General features: G+C 39.3%; 1 protein-coding gene across 2 annotated transcripts in view; it reads right to left on the reverse strand.

The window, feature by feature from the left end:
* The window catches only part of LOC124157184, a 277,302-nt gene that overhangs the window by 141,019 nt on the left and 109,300 nt on the right, over window positions 1-26,983 (reverse strand). The window contains exon 1 of one of the 2 annotated variants that reach the window (XM_046531717.1): window positions 20,727-22,758. The exons of the other annotated variant lie outside the window; for it this stretch is intronic. Within the exon in view, the coding sequence (XP_046387673.1) occupies window positions 20,727-20,771 (45 nt within the window). The 5' untranslated portion in view covers window positions 20,772-22,758. Of the gene's footprint in view, window positions 1-20,726; window positions 22,759-26,983 lie in introns of those variants that run through there. 2 annotated transcript variants of the gene reach the window in all.

Raw genomic sequence — 26,983 nt, forward strand, 5'->3', positions numbered from 1 at the left:
TATGTTAAGGGAAAGTGTAGGCAAAAAGGTACAAATAAATGATCAACAAAACATTCTTCATTATTAATCAGTACTTTGTTTCACAAAATTTGGACTGAGCTAGTAAAAAAATGAGAACTTAAACGGTAACGTCTCCTAAAACCAATTTTATAAACCTACGAATTATCCGTTTTACCCGTAGTATCCGGGCAAAATGGATACGCCATAAGGGCAAAAAGGACAACTTGAAAAATTAAAAAGTTAGTCTTGACAATCATTTCAGAAGTAGCAGCCCACTCCTGCATATGATGTGCAGAGTTCGCGTTTGCCCAACCTTGGCACTGGCTGCACCACTATATCCAGTCTTCGATAATCAGCTCACTGTATTTTTCAGTTCAGACCAAGAAAAAGAAATCTCATTTGGCATTTTTATTAGATTTCTCTGTCTTCTTGCAACTTCTGGTACCTGAAAATTCAGTTATCTTTGTCTTTTTTTATTATTCATATTTTTCATACTGCTCCGCTTTAACAGAAGTGGACGACAATATCTCTAATTGTTGCCTCTTGTGTTTACGGTTTTTTTGGGAGCGACTATAGCTGGTATAAGTCTGATTTGCAGTGGAATGAATATCGCCGAAGGTGCTATAGTTGACCGTCCTTCTATTTACGCTAAAGACAATTGGCACAAAAATATGTAATATTCTTTGCGAAAATCGTAATAAAACAGCAACCGACATCATTGCAGAAGCAAATAATAGTGTTTAGTGGTCCTTTTCTGCAATTCTCACCACCCCGATTTGGCTTTTGCTTTTGATAGATAAAACTATTAATGGTGGTGGTTGGGCTGCTCTTCACACCTATTTTTCCATGTTATATATGGTAGTCATATCGAAGTTGTGTTTCTCCTCCGAAACGAGTATCTATCCGTTTTTCCCATATCTGTCTTGCCCGAAGCCATAATATTAGAAAGATTCATAAAACTTTCAGATATCTTTGGCGATCAGTGGAAGACTACGGTCAAAAATTAAAGCTAAAGAAACGTGCGATCGATCAAATAGAAATACTGATTGATCACTAGACAATTGCTGCAAAACATACAAACTAACCTTGGCGAAAATCGTAAGAAAATAGCAGAAATCGTTTCCTATTCACTTTAACGACAAACTTGCGTCGGTAATTTTTTGCTATACGTAATATGTTGTAACCAAATAGATCAGCTGATCCGGCCTACGCTTATCGTGACGCCATCTATTAGCAATTTGTGAAAAAAACTGTTTGTTTTTCTTACCCGAAATATGCTTCTGGCCCGAGCCTCCCCTACATAACTTTCACCTAGTAATTTTCCACAAATGAAACTATTACTAAGTAAATATTCCAGTAACACTGTTTTTCTCCCATTAGTCACACCATTTTAATTCATCATGCAATCGGGATAACTTCCGACAAGTTTATATGAATATAAAATATACGAGGGAAAAATATCAATACGATTTCACGATGAACATAAACGGAAAGAAAACGACCTTGTGATTGTCATATTCAGATTTTACGCCTTCACTGCACATTTATCGGGCTTTTTATCCATTTAAATACGGAGGATACATAAGGCCGCGGTAATTTGATGATGTTTATTTGTCGGATCGGCGCAACAACATCTACTCAGCCAAATCTAAGTAAGTAAACAAGTTGACAGACACAACTCGATCTTTCATCCACCTGAATACAGGTACACAATGCAAAAAAATATCGTGCAAAAGCCTGAGTGAGAGTCCCATATGCATACTAAACCACGGATTAAATAGTAGAGCCCTAACCAAGTAGCTAGCAAATACGGTACTTACTTAAATTAGATATTAAAGCCCGTATTTCTCACTGATATAGTAAAATACCTAAAATAAGAATAAATATGATACGAAATATCTTTTTTTAAAGCAGATTTTTTGTAAATTTAAATATGATATATTGGTTACAAAAGGAGTGCTATTAGATCTTAGTATGTCTCTAAAAGGGCTACTATCCTACTTATTCCAATTTAAAGCATATGTGACCAATAATATACACATTCCTCTCTGAAAATCCCCCTCTAACATCCTGCGTTGCTTTACTTCTTTCCGCATTTTGAGAGAGAGAGTCTATTACTCAATAGGGTTAGGCTATCTAGCATTGGTCAAAAATAAGTGAGTACGAACTTGTGCACCGCTTTATAGAATAACAGTGATTTTATTCATGAAACAGGCCGGAATGCCCCGTCTCATCAGGCGAAATCGTCGTGTCTAGCCGTCAGCAGTGGATCACCTTTCAAACACCCTTACAAGGGCTGCGAAACTTACTGAGCGAAGACGTGACGCGATGCGGCGGTGAACGTCGATTCGCGCCTAGCTCCTTGACGGCCCGCGCTCGATAGAAAAACAACGAAAAATAACAGATAAACAAGATTTAAAGCACGTCACATGCGTGACCAACCTTGAAACTGTATTTACGCGCACAGTCCCCAAGGCGTGAAAGATGCAGCACTTTACGACACAGAGCACCTCGTGTCTTGGCGTTACTCGTCGATTCTGACTGATTAAACGGGTGCCCTTTAACACGATAGGCGGTAGTCTTCGAAAACACATTCCTTGCTGCGACTTCCGCAAAATAAGCGCATAGTCACATTTCATAGGATTAGAGATCAAGAAAGAGCACGGAAGATGCTGACTCTAGCAGTTGCTAATGATTGAATTGAAGAGGAATAGCTAAGTAAACGCTCCATGTTCGGCCATGTATGCTTCATATAGGGAAATAACGCGGCAGGTACAAAAGATATAGAGAGAGAAAATTCCAGTTTCTCCATAACCATAGAGGGAAAAAATATGAAGGATGAAACATATCTGACACCTCCATCACCGTACATCACAACTGCCAGATCACAGCCTTTGAGGGCCAGCATTTCTATGGGTTTACTGGTTGATCACATAAGACTTCACTCACTCCTGAAGGTTGGTGAGGGTTGAGCTCACCCCGGGCTCTGGCACAAGCTAATGGCATTCATAAAGTCAGGATAGATTGACCATCACATTGACCTGAGCAATCTCCCGCTTCCAGGGTGGTGTCATTTTAATTTGAGGGTGTCCAACCTCCCTCGTACTTATCAAGGGAATATAAATAAATTCATTAGACATTAGACAAGCCATATAGATATGAGACGATCAAGGGTAACTCTGAAAGTGTTTTCTTGGAGCATGAAACAACGCGAAATACATGGTTGTAAGACACAGAAGACAAAAACCACAAGGACATCATACAGCAGTTACACGCTTCAATGAATTGATTTACTTTCCCTCCGAAGTCAGAGGCGGAAAATATAAACTCAGACCACCGTTCAACGTGTTCCGCACGATGGACTTATGGAGGCCAACACCGATTGTGATAGAGGACTGAATCTATTGATGACTTCTCCTTTTTTAGACGCAAGTAAATAACAGGTCCATCAATCCGACACACCAGATGGATTGTATTCCCAATGATTTTCTCATTGGTGAGTTAATTTATAGTCCAGTCTCCTAATCAACGAGTAGAGTGATAGACGAATAAGGCCAGTAATGGTAGAATTGTAGTAGGGCATTTGTGAGTCACTTAAAAGGCACAAAGAACATTTAATTATTCTTCTCTGGAGATAGTAAAATCGTCTACGGGAGATGAAGAATCAATAACCGTTAAAAAATCATAAGTTGAATATTTTTCAGGTCTGTAAAATATTTTTTGAAATACCCAGAATAAAACTAAAATCGCATTGATGACAAAATAGTTCAGCCTCTTCCCACTGCTTTGAACTTAAAGGAAGGAGTATTCTAGGGAATAGTTATTTCTTTCTAAATAATCATCCTCAAAAAACAACTTTGGACTTTTAATGGTCCAAAACAGATTGGCGAAATTTAATCGAAGTGATACCTTACCTAGTAATGCAAATATTTGGACTAATAACATATAGGATACTCGATTTTCTTATACTGTACCTGGTTTTTGGCCATGCTTGTAAGAGAAAATTGAAAAAACATTCTCCATCAAGGAAAATTATCAGCTGCAATGATGATATTGGCGACTAAGGCGAACAGATAAAGACAAATAATGTCAACGAAAAGCATCCCAAATTTCGCTCATCCAATTGAAACTAGATTTTGGCCGCAAGATTTTACAGTTTTTCTTGCAAAACCATGGGAAAAAAACATCAACATAAAAAGGCAACAATGGAGAATCTCCATTGATGATAATAAAATCGGCGGATAAAGTCTTCGTGCGAACTCATTATCCCCTCGCTTGGCCCGCTGCCTCTTTACTGAAGTAGTCCGAAACGTAAAAACGATGCACGCAGTGCACGAAAAAGGCAAGGTTCAGAGTACATATTTAAAAACAAAAGAGTTTTCAAGGAGGCAGCGCAGAAACTAAAAGGCCAGGCCAAAATTGAAATCTCCGATTTCGCTTTAATTTTGGTAAATTGAAAAATTTAGTTAGGAAAGAGGATACTAATTAATTGGTTGAATCAAATCAAATATCGACACATCCTCTTCTTTGCGAGCATTAAACTTCACGGAAACAATTTTTCCAATTGTAATAAACGAAACGTAAATAAACGCTATCGCAGGAGTCAAACAATCATACACAGAAGAACAATCACGTGATCTTGGAATTTGCTCACGAACGCATGCGTGGACGCTAAAAATCACACTTGTTAATATTTACTCTGAGAACAAGACTCAGCTAATGATGATGATGCTAACAAACCCTGAAAGGTAGACCAAACTAGAACAGTAAAATATAAATTCCAAAGCAAGCACGAAGTCAGGTGGTCATACAAATCTCATATGAACGACTAGAAGAGAGATGAGCGGAAAGAAGACGTAGAAATCAAATTGGAGGACGGGAGAAGGAGGGGGGGGGGAAAGGACGGGTTTCCCAAACACCTGACTACCCGTTTGAATACGCAATGACTTGAGCTCTATTTATGTCGTCTCTCGTGGCTGAAAAGAACGGTGACTCCGGGGGGCGAGCGACAGTAAGGTACAAACGCGCAGACGGTTGCACTGAGGTGAAGACGAGGTGCATGGGAGAATGACGTCCTTTTGCTCGATAAATGTGGCACACGGATAGAGGTCGGTCCCCGATTACTAGGCATATCATCCACTAGAGAGCACTGCCTCCGATGCGAGATTCTCAACCCCAATCGTGATCACTAAATTAATATCAGCTTCGAACCTGGTAGAAGTTCTACACAAAATTGCATTGGCAAATCCGGAAACTGAATGCATTAGATTTTAATTGCACCTATTACTTGAAAAATAATAAATAAATAGCTTCGCGAACCACTTTTTCGATTTACCGATTCCAGCGATTTGACTTAGTTACGTATACTTGAGCAATTTTCCGAATTCGTATGCTTCTAATGCTGCCTTGTACATGGCCGAAAATAAAATTATGTGCTTCCCCTTAAAATTCGGTTCGTTTTGAAAATCTCAGGATACAGTATGGGTCTACTTTACATTACGGATTTTTTCACATGTTCTGAGTAAAGAAGAGAAAAATATATACAGCAACGCATTGATTTATTTTCCCTAGGACGTTATTCCGTTTTTGTTCCTTTTGTAATTATTACGATAAACTACTCGACCATTTTCATCGCAATATTTAATGAAAATAATAGCTGATGATATTTTTCAAGAATAAAGGATTACAATACAACGGTGAAATAAAAGATAGCCTATTATGTCCGTGAGCCCAAAAATTACAATTTATGCACTTTTTACAAAACATGAGTTTAATAATAGGATCAACGGCAGATGTGAGAGTCATATCTCTAAGTAGAATAATTACATAGAAATAAAAAATAGAGGAGGTTTTCGAGGCAGTATTTTGTAGAAATAAAGTCACTGTATTTCCATTTAAGTATTCACTTAGGTACCCTAAATACCCTTAAAATCACATCGAACGGGGTGTGATGTTTAAGAAACGCTAGTTGAATGCCAATCAGAGTAATGGCGTCAGAAAAGGACAAGTTCGAAGACTTTACAGTCCCCTGGAGAGCCACAGGTGGCCGTTTTACGTGACTGTTTTATATCTCATGCAATGCAATACGTTAACGGTCATGATCAATTGGCTCGCTTTGCCGTGTGATAAATTGCATTCGCTTTTTGCACAGTTGTGACTAATGAGCGCCAAAGGACTCGTATATAGACCAGCGGGTCAGTAGTTCAGATCCATGTTTGGGTAGACAGGGCAATCTCCAGCAACGGTAATCACCTAGCAACTCTCATATCGCAGAGGCAGCGATAAGGGAAAAAAATCGAACGACATGAATACAGTTTCAAAGCACCGCCATGAACAATCTGCAGCTAATTATAATACGCTCATCCATTACATGTCAGTGAAAACAGAAATAAAAAGGCTACGATTCATCAGGTATCGGTACGGGAGCAGTATAGACGAGCTACTTTCTGAAAGATAGTGAAACCATGTTAATTAACGCCGTTAGCACTCTTAAGAAAAGGCAACTGTTAGTCAATTATCGGAACAGTTAAGGAAGTGTTAACATCACTAAAAACTAAGCATTTAGCGATCGTCCTCGTGCAGTTCAGAAACTCCCTTGAATACAAAATTGAACTATAAAACATGATAACTATCCAGATACTTTCGGAGGTGTATGTAAGCATTTATTTACAGAGTATATTCATTTAATTGCCAGATGCCTTTTTAAAAATCGCGACGGGTTACTTCTCAAATGTAATGCGCGCGGAAAGAGATGGACTTCGACAAGTATACCTAGATGTGATCATCGCAGGGAGTAAATTTTCAAATATATAAAGCATTTGAAAATTCGGAGTTGCAACCAATCTTGGGTATAGGAGGAATAGAAGATGATAACATTCAGATTGCGCCAAAATAATTGCATATCCATCAAAAGACCTACTTTGATATTTATGAAAATTTTTAACTATTTGGGCCACACATTTTGATCGGCAACAAACAGAAAAAAATGAACAGCAGCAGGACTTCAACATGCTGGAGGTAATACTTTCCTTTAATCAAAAGAAAGTCGAAAAGTAATCTAAAAATCATGGCTCCTTTTTAATTTTCGGGATCCGTACTGATTTATAAAATAACGATATAAAATACACGGTTGCTATTATCTGTATAATTTCTATCAACTCTTAGGCGAGGGAAAAAAAGTGACCTTTTGCCATGAAAACGACCCTCCACGTCCGCTGAAACCTCTATTTTGAGGCGCACGGTATCATTAGCAAGAAAAAATATTTTTGACGCAAAAAAAGCGCAAGTCACTACATCACTGAGTCAGGTCAGCCATCCAAAGAACTTTTTACTGAATGCGTGCATAGCAAGCAATATTCTAATAACCAGGTAAAAAGTCCGTTGAAAAATTTTCTAGATAACAGTCACATTATCACTTTATTCCCTTCATTTATCCCTAAAACTAACATTTCCAATCAAAAACCATTGACAGGGACATCTAAAATCAACAGGTACAAACAAACTTTCAAATATTCATTACTGTATGGGCACATCCTCGATGATTTATTAAAGTAAATCCCAATTTAAAACATTGAATACACCACAAAAACTCCAATCAAAAGCGTATTAAATTTTCGACAAAGTGAATCTCGGAATTATGGTTGGGATAAATATAAAATAGCAAACCATAGATTCATATGATTAAAAAGATACGCTGAAAATCTGAAATATCCATGACTCATTATAACCTGAAACTATTTATTAATATATAAATAGTTATTAACCTAAAACTAGTTTTAAAAATATACTAGTTAAACTAGTGTTTTTTAAGGCAGCATTGAAACACTTTTCTCAGTGAAATATTATTTGAGAATATCCACAAATGCGGAAAACTTATACTCATTCATATAAACCCTTTCATTGCATAAAAATCAAAGAACGTATATCTACACAGAAATATTCTATGAAATATACAATGTTATGATTGCTTTTTGGCGATATTCTCGATCAAAATCAATGACGTTAGCTTCTCATCACCGTTAGAGGGGACACGCCCCAGCTACGCAGGCATATACCAGGTAGGCAGGGAGAAACGAAGAAAATTTCTCGGCTCTGGCGAAAATTCAAACACATGCTGTCCTCGCCAGACACTTTCCTCGTTGGCCGTGAGGCCGCACGCTATGCGTGCGATCAGCTGTTCCGAGCGAGTCAGACTACTCGATCGGCAAGAAGACTCCCCACGACTCCAGCCGGCAAGTGTGCGTTTTCACCCTTTCCACCTTGCCTTCCGTCCCACGTAGGGCTTCTTTCACCTCGCTCTGAGAAAATTGTATGTTTTCGTATTTCCAAGGCTCGAGCTGACATAACTCACATCTTCCATTAATATTAGGAATAATAATCAATTCGTGTTTACCTCGCTTATATCTTAATGTTCAACACAGTTATGAACCCGTAAATATATTATTTTTAGGAAATAAGTTTTTTATTGGACAAAAAGTCAATAATTACCCCTATTTTAATCCCTGCATCGATATTCCTATGCGTGGTGCCTTATAAAAAGTCCAACCAGGGCGGGATATGTTCTCAAGTGGTGGTAAAAATGCATGGCCGTCAATCCATTCGCCAACGCACTACTACCAAGAGGAGGAAACTTTTTCTGAAGAAGTTCTTTAGAAGAACAGTGGAATTCACTTGAGAAAAAAAGACAAAACATCGGCTGAAAATAAAAATATTAACAATGATGAATAAATGAATGAATTTTCATCATTTAATTGATAAATTTTATCCACTAAAACATATAGCACCAAGTATTTCCTCTAACTTTGTATTCATATGCCTCAAGATTGTTTACTGCCGATCCTCAGAAATTTTACTTATCGACGTGCAACTTAAATGCATAGCACGGTAACAAGTTAAGGTTCCTTACCATTATGGATCTATCTCCACCCCCTATAAATTTGTCCAAAGTAACTATGATACTAAGGGAAATAAAACCTCCCAGCAGACAGACGGTGATTATTAAATAAACCCCCTCTGCAGTGCCCCAATTTTAAATATAACCTGATGATGACTTTTTAAACATTCAGAAACGCATGTAGTGTTAAGATACTGCGAAACAACCCTTATAAGAGATTGGTCTGACACTAATGATTTCAAGAGTTCATTTACGCTATGGAAGCTTATTACACAACGAAGGTACTTCGCGAGAAATTCACTAACGAAAGTGACTCGTAAAGATTTAAGTTCAATTAAAATTTGGTAAGGTGTGAGTCAGAAGGAAATATATGCCTTTTGAGATTCAATATTATTACGTGAAATGGGCAAGAAACTTTCTATAGTAAACAGCAAGAAGAATTTTGTAGAAGTATGATTAATCACATACAAGAAGGTTTATGAAGGAATAACAAGATAATCTGAAATTAAAAGAGGGAAGATACTCCCATAAAAGGAACGGTAACACATGACGGAATAAAACCTAATGAAATTTCCCCATTTACCCCCGCAGCTGACTGATATGCCATTCTCACTTTTTTATTCTCGGAGGAACCTGTATTCGTTACGAGTAATTGAAACAAAAAATCGTGGAAACCCATTCAATATGCGCGGAATTCGAAAGAGAAAACGTCTTAAAATGGTGTTGACCCTTAAAGAGTTGAGAAAGGTGTGTTGAATACTTTTCTTCATTAACGCCACGAAGTCCATAGCCATAAATTGTTGACACAGGGTTGTCAGTGAGAAAGACATTTAAGATAGTTATTAATAAAAGCAGGTCACATTCCTTTCACATAAATCTCCCGTCAGTGAATTTCTCTTCAACTGGACCATTCCGAGGAAAAAATAAAACGGAATGAGGCAAGTGCCCTCACCCAAACAGTTCGCAGTCACAGCGCATTTCAAGATGAAGAAGGGTAAAATATTAACTTACTCCTCCATTATAAAGGGATTAATTAACATCAGTATCGGAAATAAAGGAGTCTAAAATTGTCAGGTTCACAATTATATTAATATGGGCACGACTCAGGTTTCGTAACGTAGTTACATCTTCATGTGACAGATGATCTGGTGATCTTGATGTAACTACGTTACGAAACCCGGGTCGTGCCCATATTAATATAATGGTGAACCTGACGAAGTTTTACTCCTTTATTTCCAATATGGAGAGGTTTCGCAAAGTCAAGCCTGAAGTCTTCAGTAACATCAGTATTGATGCAAAATTGTTGTGCTTGAAGCCCTTCACACGGCTCGCGACGTTACTGGATGGATTCGACAAATATTCCTCCGAAAAAAGGGAACGTGTTCCGAGAGTGCATACAGATGTGAAGCTCTTTCTATTAGTCTGAACGAGGCCGAGCTATAATATTCTAACGACGATACTTAAGGATTATAAAAATTCAAAAATAACGACACACACGGATATTCTCCTCGGTAGACACCTGACTTGATTCAATTCCAACTTAATATTGTTCTAAAACAGCTCCTACGAGTACAACTCATAGATATGTGAAACAGCTTTCACCAGACACTAAGGTAACACAAGTTGCGAACGACAGCGCAGGATCATTAGCGAAATATTCACAGAAAATGAATTGCAACCAATGGAAGCGATGGCAAACTATTAGTCAGCAAATCTAGCAATATCTATGAACACGGATTGCTCGAGCATTTCGTCACCACCGTCTCAGAGAAAATGCCACATTGTTAATTGTGCTTTGGAAATCTTTAATAAAAATCATGAAGAAACCCAGACTACACGAGTAATGATTTACTGAAAATTTTAAAATCCCCTTGTAATATTAATTACATTCCAACATGTCAACGGGGGAAATCTTCACCCCTGACTGATAAAATTATTGCTGTTAGCACATAGTGACATGAGCACAACTAAATTTCCCTTAGCCTTTCATTCAATTTTCTGGAACAGACAGCTCTTCAACAGTCGCGCCATCACATCTAAATAGCACACATCTTTGCGTACCAATAAATATAAGTTATTTTTGGAGCATCATCTCCACGAACTTCATTGAATAAGAGAACCAATTAAAATCGGAGCATAAGAGCACGTATATGGTTTCAAAATTTCCTAACATACACAAACATTTTATGCGATTTCTTTAGTTTATAAATTCGTGGGAAAAAACAAAGTCTAAAGGCTTCTTCATGGCATAGGAATTGTTAGCCAATAAACAAATTTCAGTGAGGCCCTTTTCGTTTAAAACTTGAAAGCAAGATCTTGCAAAATTCCCACTCTCTTAATTTGGGCTACCATAAACGGGGAAAGGGTGTTCTGCGCAATCGCTAAGAGTTGGCGAAAGTGGAAGAGCAACTCAAACCGTACGAAATGCTGCTCAACTCAAAGGAGGGTAAAGATTTTGTAGGTCGTCAAAATCTTTGCCAAAAACATTGTCTTCACTTGGAGCAACACATGAATCAGAGTCCTGCCTCAGCTGGCAGTATACAAACTCCAAGAATTAGCATTGAGAAACTGAGCAAAAAGTGTTCTATGAACTATAAAGAAGTAGATAAACTTTAAGAAATGTTTTCACTATATTAATGAGTCGTGAGTATAATAAATGATTTCGACTTCCTAGAGTGTGGCCGACAGCCACCAAGATTATCCTCGATTATTAAGAGAATTTTTGGCCTTAGTAATCGAAATTCCACAGTTTAGGCGATGCAAGATTGTTTCTATTCCATAATAGGAATGAGATATAAGGAGAGATGATTAAAATATAACAATGTAAACCGTATCCATGAATAAACGACCGTCATACGAATTTTTGGTTACTTAAAATAGTACATCTACTGAGGGAAATCGCCCTAGCAAGGGAAAGTAACTCAAAATGTATTTCAGGTTTAATAGACAACATTCAGATTCGGAGGAAGGAATTTACAATAATGTGGATTCTTAGTTTAACAGGCGTCCATCTCAGTTTCTAATTTTTTCAAATCATCGCACAGAAAAATTTTCACCATAACAGTGATTCCATAACTCACCGCACAAGCACCAATTATCGAAACATGGTAAACATTCAACAGACACATTCAATTAAATATAATGAAATAAGACCACAGGGAAATAAATCGTTCCCCAGATAATAAATAAATTGAAGTTTGAAGTTTAAGGGAAAAATAAAATTTCCTCCAGATATTTTGTGGTGGATTGGCTCACGATACTTTGATACGGAAAATGGTCATTAATAACGCGTAAGACACGATCTAAATCTACCAACTTGAAAAGAATGGAAGCCCAGTCATTAATTCTCGCTATATGTGCTTTACAGACGTCAAACATGCAAGAACCAGCACGCCAGACGGTTTTAAAGATAAGGCTGATGGAAATGATCGACCGGTATGCATGGTGCTACTGCACAGCGTTCGCAAGGGTCCATTCCCTTCAAACTCCACAGCAAATTCCACGGAATTCAATACGACATAGAGACATCATCAGGAAGAAAATTGCTGCCTTTTTTCACAAAGGAAATTCTTCATATGTCATCCCAAGTAGGATTAATGAAGGTTAAATGCAGGGATAACTCACACTTTAAAAACGAATGTATTTACGTAACTCCTTCGATCCATACCTATCTTTACCTCGTGTAGATGGAATTATTTCCTGAATTATTCCCACATGATTTCTTGAAATTGATTTCATTTCTTTGTAGTTTCGATAGTCGTTCAAAGGAGAATTATATCACAAGTTAATAGCATCATATATGGTTGATTGATTCAATTGGTTTTAAGTGTTACAGGATATCCTCAAGAGAGTACATATACATGTCATTTCCAACATGGATATTTTTACTATATAATTTGAACAGACCCTAATCCTGAGTATTGACCTGATAACTCGTTGTAACTAGGCGCAATTATGACTTTACTTACTTTAGATTCATGCTAATAGCATTAAATGCCTCACTTAATTTGCATGGATTCCATTTCAAGTAACCATGCGTCATAAATTTGATAAATTAAGACTCCTTAAGAGTAAAAAAGTAAGTCAAGGAAAAAGGTTTTCATTCTTTAGAGGTAAAAGTTGATTCAGAAATTTAAAACGGAGTGATAGGCTGGATGCATATATAATAGGCTCTATAACATCTTATTTTTACGCGTCGTTTGAAACAGATCATAAATTTTCCCAATCACTGCCATCATCATTAATGACATCCTATTATAAAGTCTCACTCATATAAAAATTGTGCCTATGGAAATCGAAACCAAAAGCATCTAATAAAGAGTTTATTCACCTAAAGATAGACACTTCGTCGGACAAATTCAGACTCCAACGGTGAATGGACGGGGTTCTATGCTCCTTAAAAGCCAGGGTGATTCACTCTCGACCAATCTACTTTACATAGACCGAGATGTAAAACTGGACTCTGTTAGAGCAATGCCCGGCACAGACGTCTCCCCCCCTTCGGCATTCCCTAAACCCTTATAACCCTTTCCCCTACCCTAATTCCAGACCCGCGGCCTGCCCCCCGATGCAGATCCATAGGGAGGCTGTGAAGAGAGGGAGCAGAAGATCAGGGGGGGGTGGGGAAGGGGGCAAGTTCAACGGACTCCTCGCTGGAGGCTGGCTGCAACAGAAAGAGTTGGAGAGCAGGCAGGCGGGAGCGTCTGGTTCCGGAGAGGGTAGGGAGGGTAAGGGGAGGCAGTCAGCTGTGCGCCGCGGCGGAGGGGAGGGCGGATCGTTGAGAGAGAGAGAGAGAAGGGATGCGTAGGAGGGGGAGGGGAGGAAGGAGGGGAGGGAAGCATGACGTAATGGGAGTGAAAAAGAACGTGCGTGACCCTCCCCTCCTGCCGCCGAAATAAACCCATCCCATCCCCGTGGCATCCAGCCGGTGCGCGTCGATGACGTCCCTTGCCGAGTGAAAAGTCTCAAGACGAGAGAATCGAAGACATCTTCCCCACCAACATAGGTAAACACGCGTGATATGCAACCTGATTTTAGGCGACTCCATCCAATCAGGATATATAACATTGTAACTGCAGTAGAGTAGGAAATAAAAAGGAAATTAAAGCATACAATCCCCTAAAAAATCTCTGAATACCTATGCTAAATATCTGCATAAAAAACCGTATAAATTCCCGCACTGAATTGCTAATACATCCACTAGCATTGAGGTATGGAACCGTAATTGGCATAAGTAAAAATTTGAATCTCAATTGTTCTGAGGTTTGTCATAACTGGACGCTTCAACTTGTTTTCCCAGTATTGTTATCAATCAAATTCATGAAATACTAAAAGGAAAAACTCCATGGATTAACGCGTTAGTAACTGATAAAAATTAAGTTAACCTAAAACCAATTCCATAAGTGTGTACCGTAGTTATGTGTGTATATTTATTCTTTTATTTCATTAACTAATCAAGAGATTTTTTTATCAAACTAGACAAATAATTTGCTCTGGCTACCATAATAATTGTAAAAGTCAAGGTAAATAATTATAAAAATGATTGAATCCTTAACTAGGAGCCCATGGAATAACACACTGGGGATGACTCCATTAGAAATGGATAGTTGGATTTGAGTATCTAGTCCTATTTATTAAATTCAGCCATATCTTCGGTACATTGTCGAAGGCTAGGACGTTAAGAAATTTTTCAAAGACAATCCTTGACAACGACCGGAAAACTAGTCATAATTGAATCCATGTAACAAATAACTTTTAATTTCACGAATCCATCTCTTTATTTGCGTTATTTTAAGAATTTTTATTCCATTATTTTAGACGGCATCTAGGCCACTAGCGCAAAGAAATTACACGTAGTAAATTGAAATGATGACATATTCGAGAAAATTTTCCGTCCCTGATCAAACATTCATAAAAAAGCTCTAACGTTTCATGTTTTTAATCGTTTAAAATTTGTCAGTAAGCGAACTATTTGAAAATAAATCAATTTCAGCTTAATTTCATTAGTTTTAAAATTTTCTACGAGAGTATTGTTGCTCTGACTTGATAAGTTTGACGAGAACTTTCGTTCCGTTTCCGTTAAAAAAGCATTACCTATTAACGAATAATTAGCATGGGGATCCAAGCAAAATAAGCCATGAATACGGAGCCCATTCTGCTGAAAGAGGTAACCTCAACGAGCTCCCTAAGTTCTCCGGCCACTCCTGACCGTTAAGGAGCACTGACCTAGAGCACCTCTCCCGAAGAGCTTCGAGCAGAATGAAGAAGACCCCATTCGTCATCAACGGCATCTCCACCAGATGACTTACGTCGCTACAAATTCATCTCTTCACGAATGCTCAAAAATGGACGTTCTTGGAGAATGAGAGGATGTACGATCCAGTACAGCTACATATAGCTTTTTCATGGTGTCACAAAAGCTAAAAAAGACATTCAAGCGCAGGAAACTGGTGAGTACGCATATAAGAATGGCCTCTCCGTTATTTCAACGCATAATACTGTGCGTTGGAACAAATTCCATTCGACGTAATGACGGTATATAACATCATAGAATCCTATGATCGATGGTATAACGCGTAAAATAGGGAAAACACACAAAGTGGTAGGCACTCAAAAGAAAATTTAAGTCTCTGAATAAACTGGAGTTCACGTTGGCGTTTTTATACCCACTTGAATCAGCAAAATCATCAAGAATCTACAGCGTATAACAATTCCGGGGACATCTACTTGCATTCGATGTAGTCCAGATAACTGATTTATATCTTAGTTACGCTCTCACACGTCCTAATTTAGCCTGAAGGTTGCACATTAATTCAAAACCTCTTCTGAATAAAACATCATCGAATAGTTATGCCGTAGCCAGAAAATATTTTCAGGAGGGGTTTATGGAATAGTAGACAAACAAAAAATTATTTTTATAAGATATATAAAATAGCGTATACGGTTAAATATACATATTTATGATAAACCCTTAAAGGAAAATATAAAAATATTATTATAAAATTGAATTTAGCCTTCTAGCTTTTTTTGCAGTGACCAAATTAACTCCTCGGTGTCGATGTCAATTCTGCGGTCCCTCAGGAGGCTCGTAAGTCACTCACGTCTCTACTAATTCACAGCACTATTATTTCACACAATGGACTACAACTACACACACTGTACCAATAAATTCGCTTAGATAATTATTGACTTAAGTCGCATTGGATTACTAGATGTCCCTGCGCCGCTATCGTTATCGCTATATAATATCGTCGTGTGAGCACCAAGCGAGCATAAAGTATCTATTAAATTTTTTTCATTTCGGGGGGGGGGGATCAATCCCCCTTGATCCCCCCCTGGCTACGGCCTTGCCTACCACGAACCAGCAATTAATTGTATTTGAGTAATGTTACTCTCTCATTTGAAGGATTTATTTCTCATATAATTTGATACAATTGTTACAATAACTCTTTTTCCCATTTCCTTATAAGGTAAGAGAAATTCCCATCGTAATTGGTATTATTATTTTATTCGATGAAGAAATAATTTTTTTTTAATTCTAGCCAAAAAGCACAATGAGTATAAAAGGAATCACTCCGAGCCGAAAGCTTATCATCAAACTACAAAAAAATGCTTGTGCAGTTTTTTCACTGACTCTTCGTATATAATTTACCAATTTGCATCAACAAAGCTTCATACCCATATCCATCGAAATATTTTTCTTTAATTTTATATGAGGCGAAAAAATGAGTGACTTTTGATATCCTTTTTGACAGAGATTTTTCATTCTACAATGAAGCGGAGTTTGCCCATAGTCGGTCGCCAGAAAAGTTACTTAACGCCCGAAACCAATAATTCAAGGCACAACTCTCGGTCGCATACATAAATATTTGAAAAAATAACAGCGAATGGAGCAAGGCCGTGTTAATTTTGCAACCATCTTATACCTCGAAATGCAGCATATTCACTCTGAAAATGAATATACACGGGGAGGGGCGAATAATCACTGTTCGACGCCACGATTTTTTACGGACCGGTTTCATGGGTGCACGTTGGGTTACATCTGCCGGAGCCCAAAAAGTCCCCCCCCCCCCCACCACCACCACCTCGTGCTTGCCATTTTCCTCCTCCCCTCTCCCATCCCCCCCGATCTCCTCCCCCTCTCTCCTCCACCCCTCTCCCGCCTATCTCAAACAACGCCCGCGACAGCCCGTTTCCGTGCGGGTTCCGCGAACTGTGCGAAGGCAAGGGGGCGGTGAGGACGGCGCGGCGTCGGGAGATGCCGGCCTCCCTCACGGGGAGTGCACGTGATAATGGATGTACCGCCGTCCCCGACCACAATGGGTCCAGGGTTCGAATCCAGGCGAGAAAATGACGAGTTGCAAAAGGGAGATTTTAAGTGTGGGGAAACACCCATGGCCTCGCGGAACGAGGAAGAAAGAAACCTTCGAGAGTTCGGGGAATAAGAATACAGAAGATGGTTCTCAGGTTTTCCCCGTGGACTGATGGAGGGAAAGAACATTGGCTATTTTCTTAAAGATCTGTCCTTCAAACCAGGGGTTCCCGACCGATGGTAATGGGACTACGGGTGGTCCACAATAGGGTAGCGATTCGCGGGGAAAGTAAAATGTTGGCATCTAAAACGAGTGGGGAAATAGGAGCCTAAGGCAATTTTTATGAGATCTATAAAGTAACTGAACTACCTTCAATTTTGGTGTGAGACAAACGCAGAGGAAGAGTTATAACCGATGTTAATACTGGTGATTGTAGTAAGCGATTAGGGTGCTCATTAATCGAGTTATCTCAAATTCAAGTGGTTTGCGCAAACTTCAACAGTTTGAAAAGGATTTCTCTAAACAATGAGAAAGAGTTGAAGAATAATATGTAATGGGCCATCAATTAGTTTAAAAGAAACTTATTACTACTGAGTACTTCTTCACTATTCATCTTCAAAAAATCGAGATCAATTTATTGAAAAGATTAAAGTTTCACATTAATCAAGCCGTTTTCTCATGCTTATTATTGAATTACTCGGAGAGATAAACCGTTTTTACAATTTTCAAGTAATGATTAGAGCGGATGCATAAAAATTTGGAGGAATAACGCTCGGATATAAAGAGAAATATTTAAGATTGTGACTGGAACTATCAAGTAAACTTCTGTTCGTGCAGTCCCTTCAAATAGGATGTTGAGGCGATACGATTCCGATGGCAGGTTTTTTACGTAACTGATTTAATGGATGAATTTACTGCGAAAGCAAGGCTTGAAAATTGGAAAAAGTTCCATAAAGCAATACATCTCTTCCTCAAACACTTTCTCAAATATGAAGCCCCACTTAACGTATATCATTAATAATCAATTAAATACACCAATAAATATTTATTTCACGAAAACTACTATAACTATTTTTAAGCTTCCTAGCTAAATCTCGGTTCAGCTAAATGCAATCTTTGCGACTTAATGAGGGCAAAAAAATCGCAACTGCCGAGACGATAAGATAGATTACGAAAGCACTCTACGCATCAAGTGCTCATTACAAATACGAATGAATCAGCAAACACTTCCAGCAGTCGGATATCAGTTTTTAGCCAACGTAACGATTTGTATCCCCGACGAACCGCTACACAGAATAGCACCACTAGCCAACAATCGTGCGTTGAAACAGCTGTCACAATCACGGAAGAGTATTCTCTCCTCTCAATAAATATTTAGTGTTTTAGAACGAATGAAATTTTTAGATGATATTCAAAAAGTAATGCTGGAATAACACAACAGCCGCGACTTTATTCATTTTTCCTAAAGCTTCGTAGATTTTCCAAGTTTGTCCGCATCAATGGTACCTGGAGGATAAAAATATAGATATATCCTTTTGATGACATAACACATTTGTAAAACGAAACTGTTTTAATGGCATAACTCAAGTAGTGGATTATGCATTGCAATCATGATTTTCAAAATATATTCGATCTTATATAAACAGTATTGTCACAGTTTCTTTCCTCCGTCCATTCTATTCCACCTCAAAGGTTTTGACTGAATTTACAAGAGAGTATTTGGTCCAAAATTTTAATTTAATAATTAAAGAACTGTAGACACGTTCTCAAAATGTATTTGCAGCCTCATATGTTTCTTAAAAAGATATTTGTAAAAAGACCTAGTAAATCGATGGTATATTAAATGGTGAAATATCAATCAATCAAAAATACCAACTTGTTTGATTGAAATCGCTTGAGTGCATAAAATAAAATTTTTAGATAGTACTTACTGATGAAAATCAGGCTGAGAGGCACATTCTTTGAGACTTTCAGCTCTCTCGCTACCATCTTCTCCCAATAGAAAAATAATACATCAATCCATTTCCAAAAGTAAAAACTCTATAAGTTTCCACACAAAAATATTAATAGCTACACCGACCGTGGTTTAAGAACATGATTGGTGCCATTAACAACGGACGATTAAGTCATTCAATATTTTTCGTTTAGTTACTACCAGTTCTTTTTTCGGCATCGATGTAGCAAATTTCCACAACGTTATTCCATATACGAACCCAGCAATACAGACGCTGAGCACTCAACAATGCTCTTTATCTTCTACTGTACGAGGCTAGAAATGGCACATATCCATCAGAATGAGTCACACTGGGCGACCCAAAATGAAAAACAGCATTTACGCGGATGATAATTTGTTTACAGACGAGGGCAACTGAAGAAACATCAGCTACTCGCCGTACAATTGGCATAGTCTCATCACGTGCTTTGCATCGTTTCAACCAGAGCACTTGGAAAACACCTCCTCGGCTTTTAGTCATAGAGCCTAAAAATACAAGACCATGATGATAGAAGTGGCAATGTTTTTGTGGCGATGTTTATGCTCAAGATGAGGTTGCATATCCAAGATTAAGAATAAATAAATTTCCCTACGCAGAACCGAGGAGGAAAGATTATTACATCGAAAAAGTTGCGAAGAGTAATAGGTCATTTTAATTGCCTTTTTCAAGGTATAAAATTCTGAACCTCCTATCATTGGAAAAACTGGAATAGAAAAAAATGTGTGATAGAATAAAAGTGGAGTTTCAAGATACCTATAGCTAACACTATAAATATTAGTTATACTGCAGGTTTACGCGGCGTCTTGTGGCAATAAGGAATAGCTTAGAAGAGATCATAGCATAGTCAAACCAAATTCCTTGAATTTCTTGACGACATAACAGTAAATTAAACCAATTAAAACCTACTTATGACAGATGACCGAAAAGTTGTATCAAAATGAATCTCGAGTGATGATAAAACATGAGTACAGCAATGAAAAAATGCTGAGGGATCAAAAGTTAATGCAAATGAAGGTAACATACACGCAGTTACATTTCCTCGCCGGCAGTTGGATTTCCCAATATCACAGGAGATGCTGGACTTCCCAAGATCCATCCTCCCCACTCATATTACCCGAGATCACTGTCCTGGCACGCCCACTACTGACTTTGAAAATTTTCGAGTGGACTCACACGAGCGATAAAGCGATGGTATCCCCATTCCAACCTGGATTAGATACATCACTTACATAATTCTGAATCAAGTTTATGATAATGGAACATCGGCCGGTAGTTAAACAATGGGATAGAAAACCCAATGCTTGCGTCGATAGAATAGGAGATCAAAGAAGTGGTTTAGGTATAGAAAAACCTAGGGTTAGTCATTACTTATCAGAGAGTCATCTGCCAAAAAATTAGAGCCAACGAAATAATTCCAAATAATGCGGAGTGAACACAAAATACAACGGCCTAAATTTCTTCGGGCATTAATTTTTACCTGGAAAACTAATTCTTATAATATAAGCAAGGAATTGTATTCTCACTCACCCTCCTTCTGGTCCTTGCCACAGGTTTTGTCGTAGCTGCTTTCATCTCGAATCTCTTCAATTAGTCACCTTTTTGAATATCCGTATACAAAACACTGGAGGTTATGTTTGTTCACTAGCAACGAGACTGATCAATCATCAATCCTTATCACAGGCTTCAAATGAAATATTATTAAGTAATATAAACGTATCACAAAGCACTTTTTTCCTGAGTATTATTCTCTTCAATACTTCTTCCCTGACAGAGGTAAAAAATACAGCCTTCGGAGGTCTTCGAACTTTTAAAGGTCGTCAATGAACTCCTAAAAAGCTTTAAGTGACAACTACGAACTTTAAAAGTGGCTAATGAAGTTGGTATCAGTGGGAATACTTATTTTGACTCGCCAATGAGCCTATCCGTCCATTCAAATTTTCCTTAAGCGAAATAGAACCCTTTACTTCCACGTAGAGAAGCACAGCTGTTGTGCGAACGTAAAAAAATATATATCAACTCCACGCCCCCAGCGGGTCAAATATCCACCGCTTGAGAGGAAAAGGAGGAGATAAGTTTGTGATCTAAGTGGCCAGCCGATCACATAATCTCAGGCACGCTTCCACGGCCAAACTCGACCTCGATTATGTATTCCGGTTGGACTCCTTCAGGATATTTGGTATTCAGTTGGGCTTCTTTTCAGACGAAGTGCCGATTTATAGAGAAGTCCTTCTCCGTAGCTGTCTTCTCTCCTGAGGGTATCGACGTCCAGCGAAGGTAGCGGCGCGAAAACTCGTCAACAGGACAGCATTTGACCAAGAACCACCTTCCGTTCCGTCTACCCGTCACTCTCGGATTCAGCGTCGAGTGGTGGTGTTGAGTGTTCCGTGGCTCCTCCCATCCATGTCCTCACACGAGCGATAAGACAACAACGACGGCGTATGAAGCCTTCCTCCTCCTGCTGCTCCTCCCGGTACCTCACTCGGCGATCTCCCGACCCACACTGACGCCCTTATCTCCGACGGCTCTCCTCCTCCCTAACAGATCCTGCATGCGTGCTGCGATGGTACGCACGCTTATATGTATAAGGCCAACAAAAAAAAGATATATACTTGTATGAATCACACGAGCACAAGAGAACGCCCGTTCCGATCGCTGGGAACGTCGAAAGACGAATCCTCCGCACGACCCGATGAGTGTTTATCCCGGAATGAGAACACTTTCGGGGGCTGTGTCTTGACCGGGGGTTTGCGCAATTTTCCTGGTACAGATGGGAAGGGCGTGGGAGGGGGAAGAAAAGGAGGAGGAAAGGGAGAGGGGGGGGGAAGAAAAGACGGTGTAAAAGGGTGGTTGGGATAGACAGAGGGTATGAGGAGGAGGGGATGAAATGCGGGGTGTAGGGCGGGAGAAAGGGTGAATGTAGGTGGGAAAAAGCGGATTGAGGCGGATGAATCCTACCTCATGGGCGGTAGCGAAGATAAGCAAACTTACAAAAGGGGGGATAAATTAGAACAAGGGGGCCGGGGATGGTGCGCGTTCTTTGGGATGAGTATTTTCTCGGCGAATCTGTCCCAACTAGATCAGGTGGCGGTGACCGACCGGCGACTATAGCGAAAGGAATAAGACCCGGGCTCCTTTCCAGCTGCTGCGTAAACTCGTTCCAACGACGAGAGATATGCCTCCCTCTCTCTCTCTCTCTCTCCTTTTCTTCCTTCCACGACTCGCCTTCGCAACAGGAGGGAATTTTTGGGGAGTGCGCAAGCGAATCAACAGTGTCCGACGCTTGAAAATCCGCCGCCCGGCTAGAGCTCGCGCCAGTCGCCACGGGAGAAGAGGGGAGGGCTGCCGGCTCGCGGAGCGGTTTTTGAAGTGTCCAGCTGTTGAAAGGCAGGCACTCTCTGACCCAGAGACCACGCTACGCTACGCGCGCACACACAAAGCAAAACAGCCTTGGTCCTCCGCGCTACCTACATGCAGCACGCGTCTTCCCTCTCGCTGAGAAAACGGCTGATAGCTTAACACACATATATATAACATATATATACACACACGCGCCCGCTTCCAACACACTTCACCGAAGGACTGACTCGAAGCCAGAAGAACCCTACTATCCGCTCACTCTCTTTCTCTCTCTCTCTCTCTCTCTCTCTCCTTCCAACTCCCCATTCTGCCTTTCCTCCACCCTCCCACCATCCCCACACTACCTTCTTACATCCACCCCTACCACTATTTTCCGATTTCCCCCACCACAACTCTCTCTCTCTCCTACCCCCTCCCCCACCACCTCTCTGACACACACCCCTTCCTCTCCTCCCCCCTCCCCACGCAGCGGCGTGAGCTACGAAACCACACGGCAACACAGTGTTCCCCAACGGCAAAAGCCTCCTCCTCGCCAGCCAGCCAGCATCAAACGCGAGAGCGCATCGAGGCGGCTTCCCTCGCTCGTCTCGAGGTCGGCCACACGTACACCGGAGGCGAGTCGCTCCAATCCGCGACTAATAGCCCCCCCGCACACTGCCCCTTCCCGATTCCCCGTGAGAAAAAGAAAAATACGAGAGGAAAACAAAACAGTGGGGAAGAAAAGCAGGGCGTCGTAACGATATCGGCAATTCTATCGGAAAGAAAGACGGTGGGGTGGATTCCCGAACTCTTTCACCCGATTACGTATATTCTGGGGGCATTCACACGATGAATTTTTGGGGCCATTATGTCGAAAAGGCCTGTTTACACGGTACACTAACAGGTAAGAGTTAACGTCTGATTTCATGAACGATTTTTTTGGATGGGAACGGATCATGTACGAATGCATAGATCAAATACGAATAGGTTGTATTTTCTACACGTGCGTTCGCGCAAGTTGGATGGTTCGCACACGGTGCATTTCCGAGTTCATTCACGCGCTCATGCATGGAGACATACATATACTTGCACGTGTTAATGTATCGCGGAAACAGGCCTTTAAGCGTGGTAAGAATTTGCACACATTCAAATTACAAGTTTCTCTCACTCGGGAGTGCATTCTCATGAGAATTAGAGCAGGGGCTATTTTGACTAAATGCGTTCATTCGATTTGCACCGCACGGAAAATAAATATTTGATAAAAACTATCAATCTGGTGTGATAGGGAGTTTTTTTTGTTAAACATTCTTAAAATTTGATGCAAAAATTAAGTAAGCAATTGATTTATTTTATCAAACGCTCTTGATAAATATCATCGAACATTTCGATATTTCATAATTTGGTCAAATGTACGAAAGATTTTGGTAAAAATAACTGAGTTAATTCAATGCGATTCAGAGTTCGGTAACTTTCATCGAAATAATGATTGATTTTACGAAAGTGCTTGCTTGTTTGGTAACAATAATCAATCTCTATTTTTGGTTTGATAGCGTTTACTAATCGTGTTTCGTAATCTATCGAACGGCCTGTCGTTCCTGTTTTGTTTATAACAATACAAAATAGCAGTTGAAACATTCCTGAACAGACCTTACTTAAAAGATAGATTGGTAGAAATGATTCCATTTTCATTATTTATAATGGCGAGAACGTTTTAATTTTGTTTACGTTCATTTTTTTGTTTTAAAGTGCAATATTATCTATAAGCTGGTGAAACATAGACACTGAATAGTAGAATACGTAGGATAAGTGCATTTATAGGCATTTCATTTATATTTTCAGTATTCCTCTTAAGCTTACGAAGGGAAACTGTAGTCACACCTTAATCATATTTCAAAGCAAAGGCTGAGTAATCAGAATAGCAATATATTATATTAAGGCGTTAGTGTAACCTAATACTAAAGCAAACAGATTAAACTAGTTCTTAGAGTCCGTTGCTACCACGCGAGAGGCTCACGTTCAATGCTTCCAGATGGCATATTTATCCGCCACTTTTTGTAATTCTTTCGCGGAAACTTACGTTAAACTCCTAATTTTATGTTTTCAATCAGAACAATGTTTTTCTGGGTCTTTTATTTTTGTACGCTAAGTTGGTTTTATTATCCTTTTGATTGTAGTAGTTTATATCGAACTGCTGTGGCCAGTTTGATACAATTTATCAAACTGGTTTGGTAATTTTTACCGAAATATTCAGTTTTCCATATGAACCGAAAAGTTTGATAAATTTCATCAGTATTCGATATTTCAAACCAAACTTTTTTTTCGGTGCCATATTCATGCAATTCACGGCTTAACACGATACATTCTGAAATGCACGTTCGTTGCTAGATCATATTGTGAATTTACGTGCCTCGTGTAAATCGGTCTTAATTCGCGGAGGTGCGGAAAGAATGGATCATGTTTACAGATATTTAGTCTAAGAATAAACAAATGCATTACTGTGAGTCAGAAGACCCTCTTCTAACTTTTTTTACGGAACTTGGTCAGCGAGAGTATTTGTATGCATCAAGTATGCATCTAAAAGCCTCGTGTTAAAATGTATTTATAATAGCCGAAGTTAAAGCTGCGTGAATGTTTCAATATGGATTCAAATCTACCCAAATGGGAAATAATGAATTCGACTCGGCAGAGTAGTAAGATGCTTGTGTGCGGAAAAGTTCTTGATAATGCTGAAAAAAAGCCTTAGAATGTGGACAACTCTTCTTGAATAGCAATTACAGCTACCTTATATTCATTCACGCTGCCAGATAATGAGGAGAAACACCATACGAAAAAAATTCCCCTAACGAGCAATATACACCGATGGTATATTATTTATAAAACAATTTCACAACGAAACTGACTAAGATAAAATAGATTAACTAATAGATTGACTTAGATAAATATTAATTGACCATGCAATCGCAACAAAACCTTAAAGTGAAATATTAGAATACCTATTGAAAATTCGTACGGTGAGTACCTGGGGATGTTGATTTGTATCAGGATATAAAAATCGTGGTGCACAAAATGATACCCCTAAAATATTATGTTAATTGCGTGTCGTATACATTCCAGGATAAAGAAAGGTGCACCGATGAAGACCATTTGTTGCGGTGGTGGCGGTTCTAGGAACTAATCGATTGGGGGCTATGGAGCAGACCATACGGTAGGACATGCAATTAGCGAAACGCAAAACGTCGGGAAGCCATTTTATCGAGTGTAAGGTGAGATTCTATGTTGGCGGCTGGCTATAGTTCCCTCAGCTTCCCTCTTGCGCCACTGTGTAACGGCAAAGAAGGACCCGAGAAATCCCTGCGAAAACGTTGGGGAGAATCAGTACAGAATAAACCGCACATCATACAATTGAATTCGCCATAGTTCCTGATTTACAGAAGCATCAAGTTACCTGGAATCCCACATTGTTCCATGTATTGAGTAGATATTCTTACATGGTCCCAGAAAACCAATGGTCCAGGTATATATTTTTCTCCTGAAAAAACATCTATTGAAATATAATCGAATGGATGCTCCAGTTGTCGAAATATGAAAAATGTGTTATTAGGATCTTTTACATTGATTATGATCTATTTAGAAGAGGAAATTTAAGCATAAAAGTAAGGAATTAATTTACCAGGACTTATTTTTGGAGTAACCATCCCAATGGAAATAAGGTATGACCAATGACAATAGTATGGAAAAGTAGGGTTAAGGCTTTCGAAATGCTGTGCAACAGGAGAATCATGAGGATCAAACGACCTAGTAAGAAATGAGGAAGTCTTCAGAAGGGGAGGAGAGAGGAGAAGCCTCGTGAAAACATTGACAAGAAGAAGGAACAACCTGTTCGGACATATCTTGAGGCTTGGTGACCTAATGCAGACAATCGTTGAGGGAATAAGGGGATGAAAGAACAGAACCTCGGAAAGAAAGGAAGACATCGGATAAAATGTGTGGAATAGGTACAGAAGTATATGAAACAGAAGAAATACGTTGGTGTGATAAGATTGGCTGATAGGAGAATTGATTGGAGGATGGGACTCGAATGGGATATGCATTACATCCGATTAAAATACAGTTTTCGATCCGGAGATAATTTTCAATGCCCTCTTTTTGGTATGCATTCCTTCTACCTGTCATTCAAAAGCTAACAGTAGTCAACACGTCCTTGTGAAAAATATGTTTACATAGTTCTTTCGTAAAAGAATTCATCGAACTCTTTTATAGACCTCTCTCCTTACCTTACCCGATTCTATTCCAAATTATGCATATTTTTTTGGTAAATAGTACCGATCACATCATTAATAAACATGTATTTTATTTGGATACAGTGACGGATCCAGGATAGGGACAAAGGGGCAAATTGGGGAGCCTGGGGGGTGGCCTCCCAGTAGTATCGGGGCTAGGGATGTTAA

This window comes from Ischnura elegans, chromosome 4 (assembly GCF_921293095.1).
Source record: "Ischnura elegans chromosome 4, ioIscEleg1.1, whole genome shotgun sequence".
In the NCBI taxonomy this organism is placed as follows: domain Eukaryota; kingdom Metazoa; phylum Arthropoda; class Insecta; order Odonata; family Coenagrionidae; genus Ischnura; species Ischnura elegans.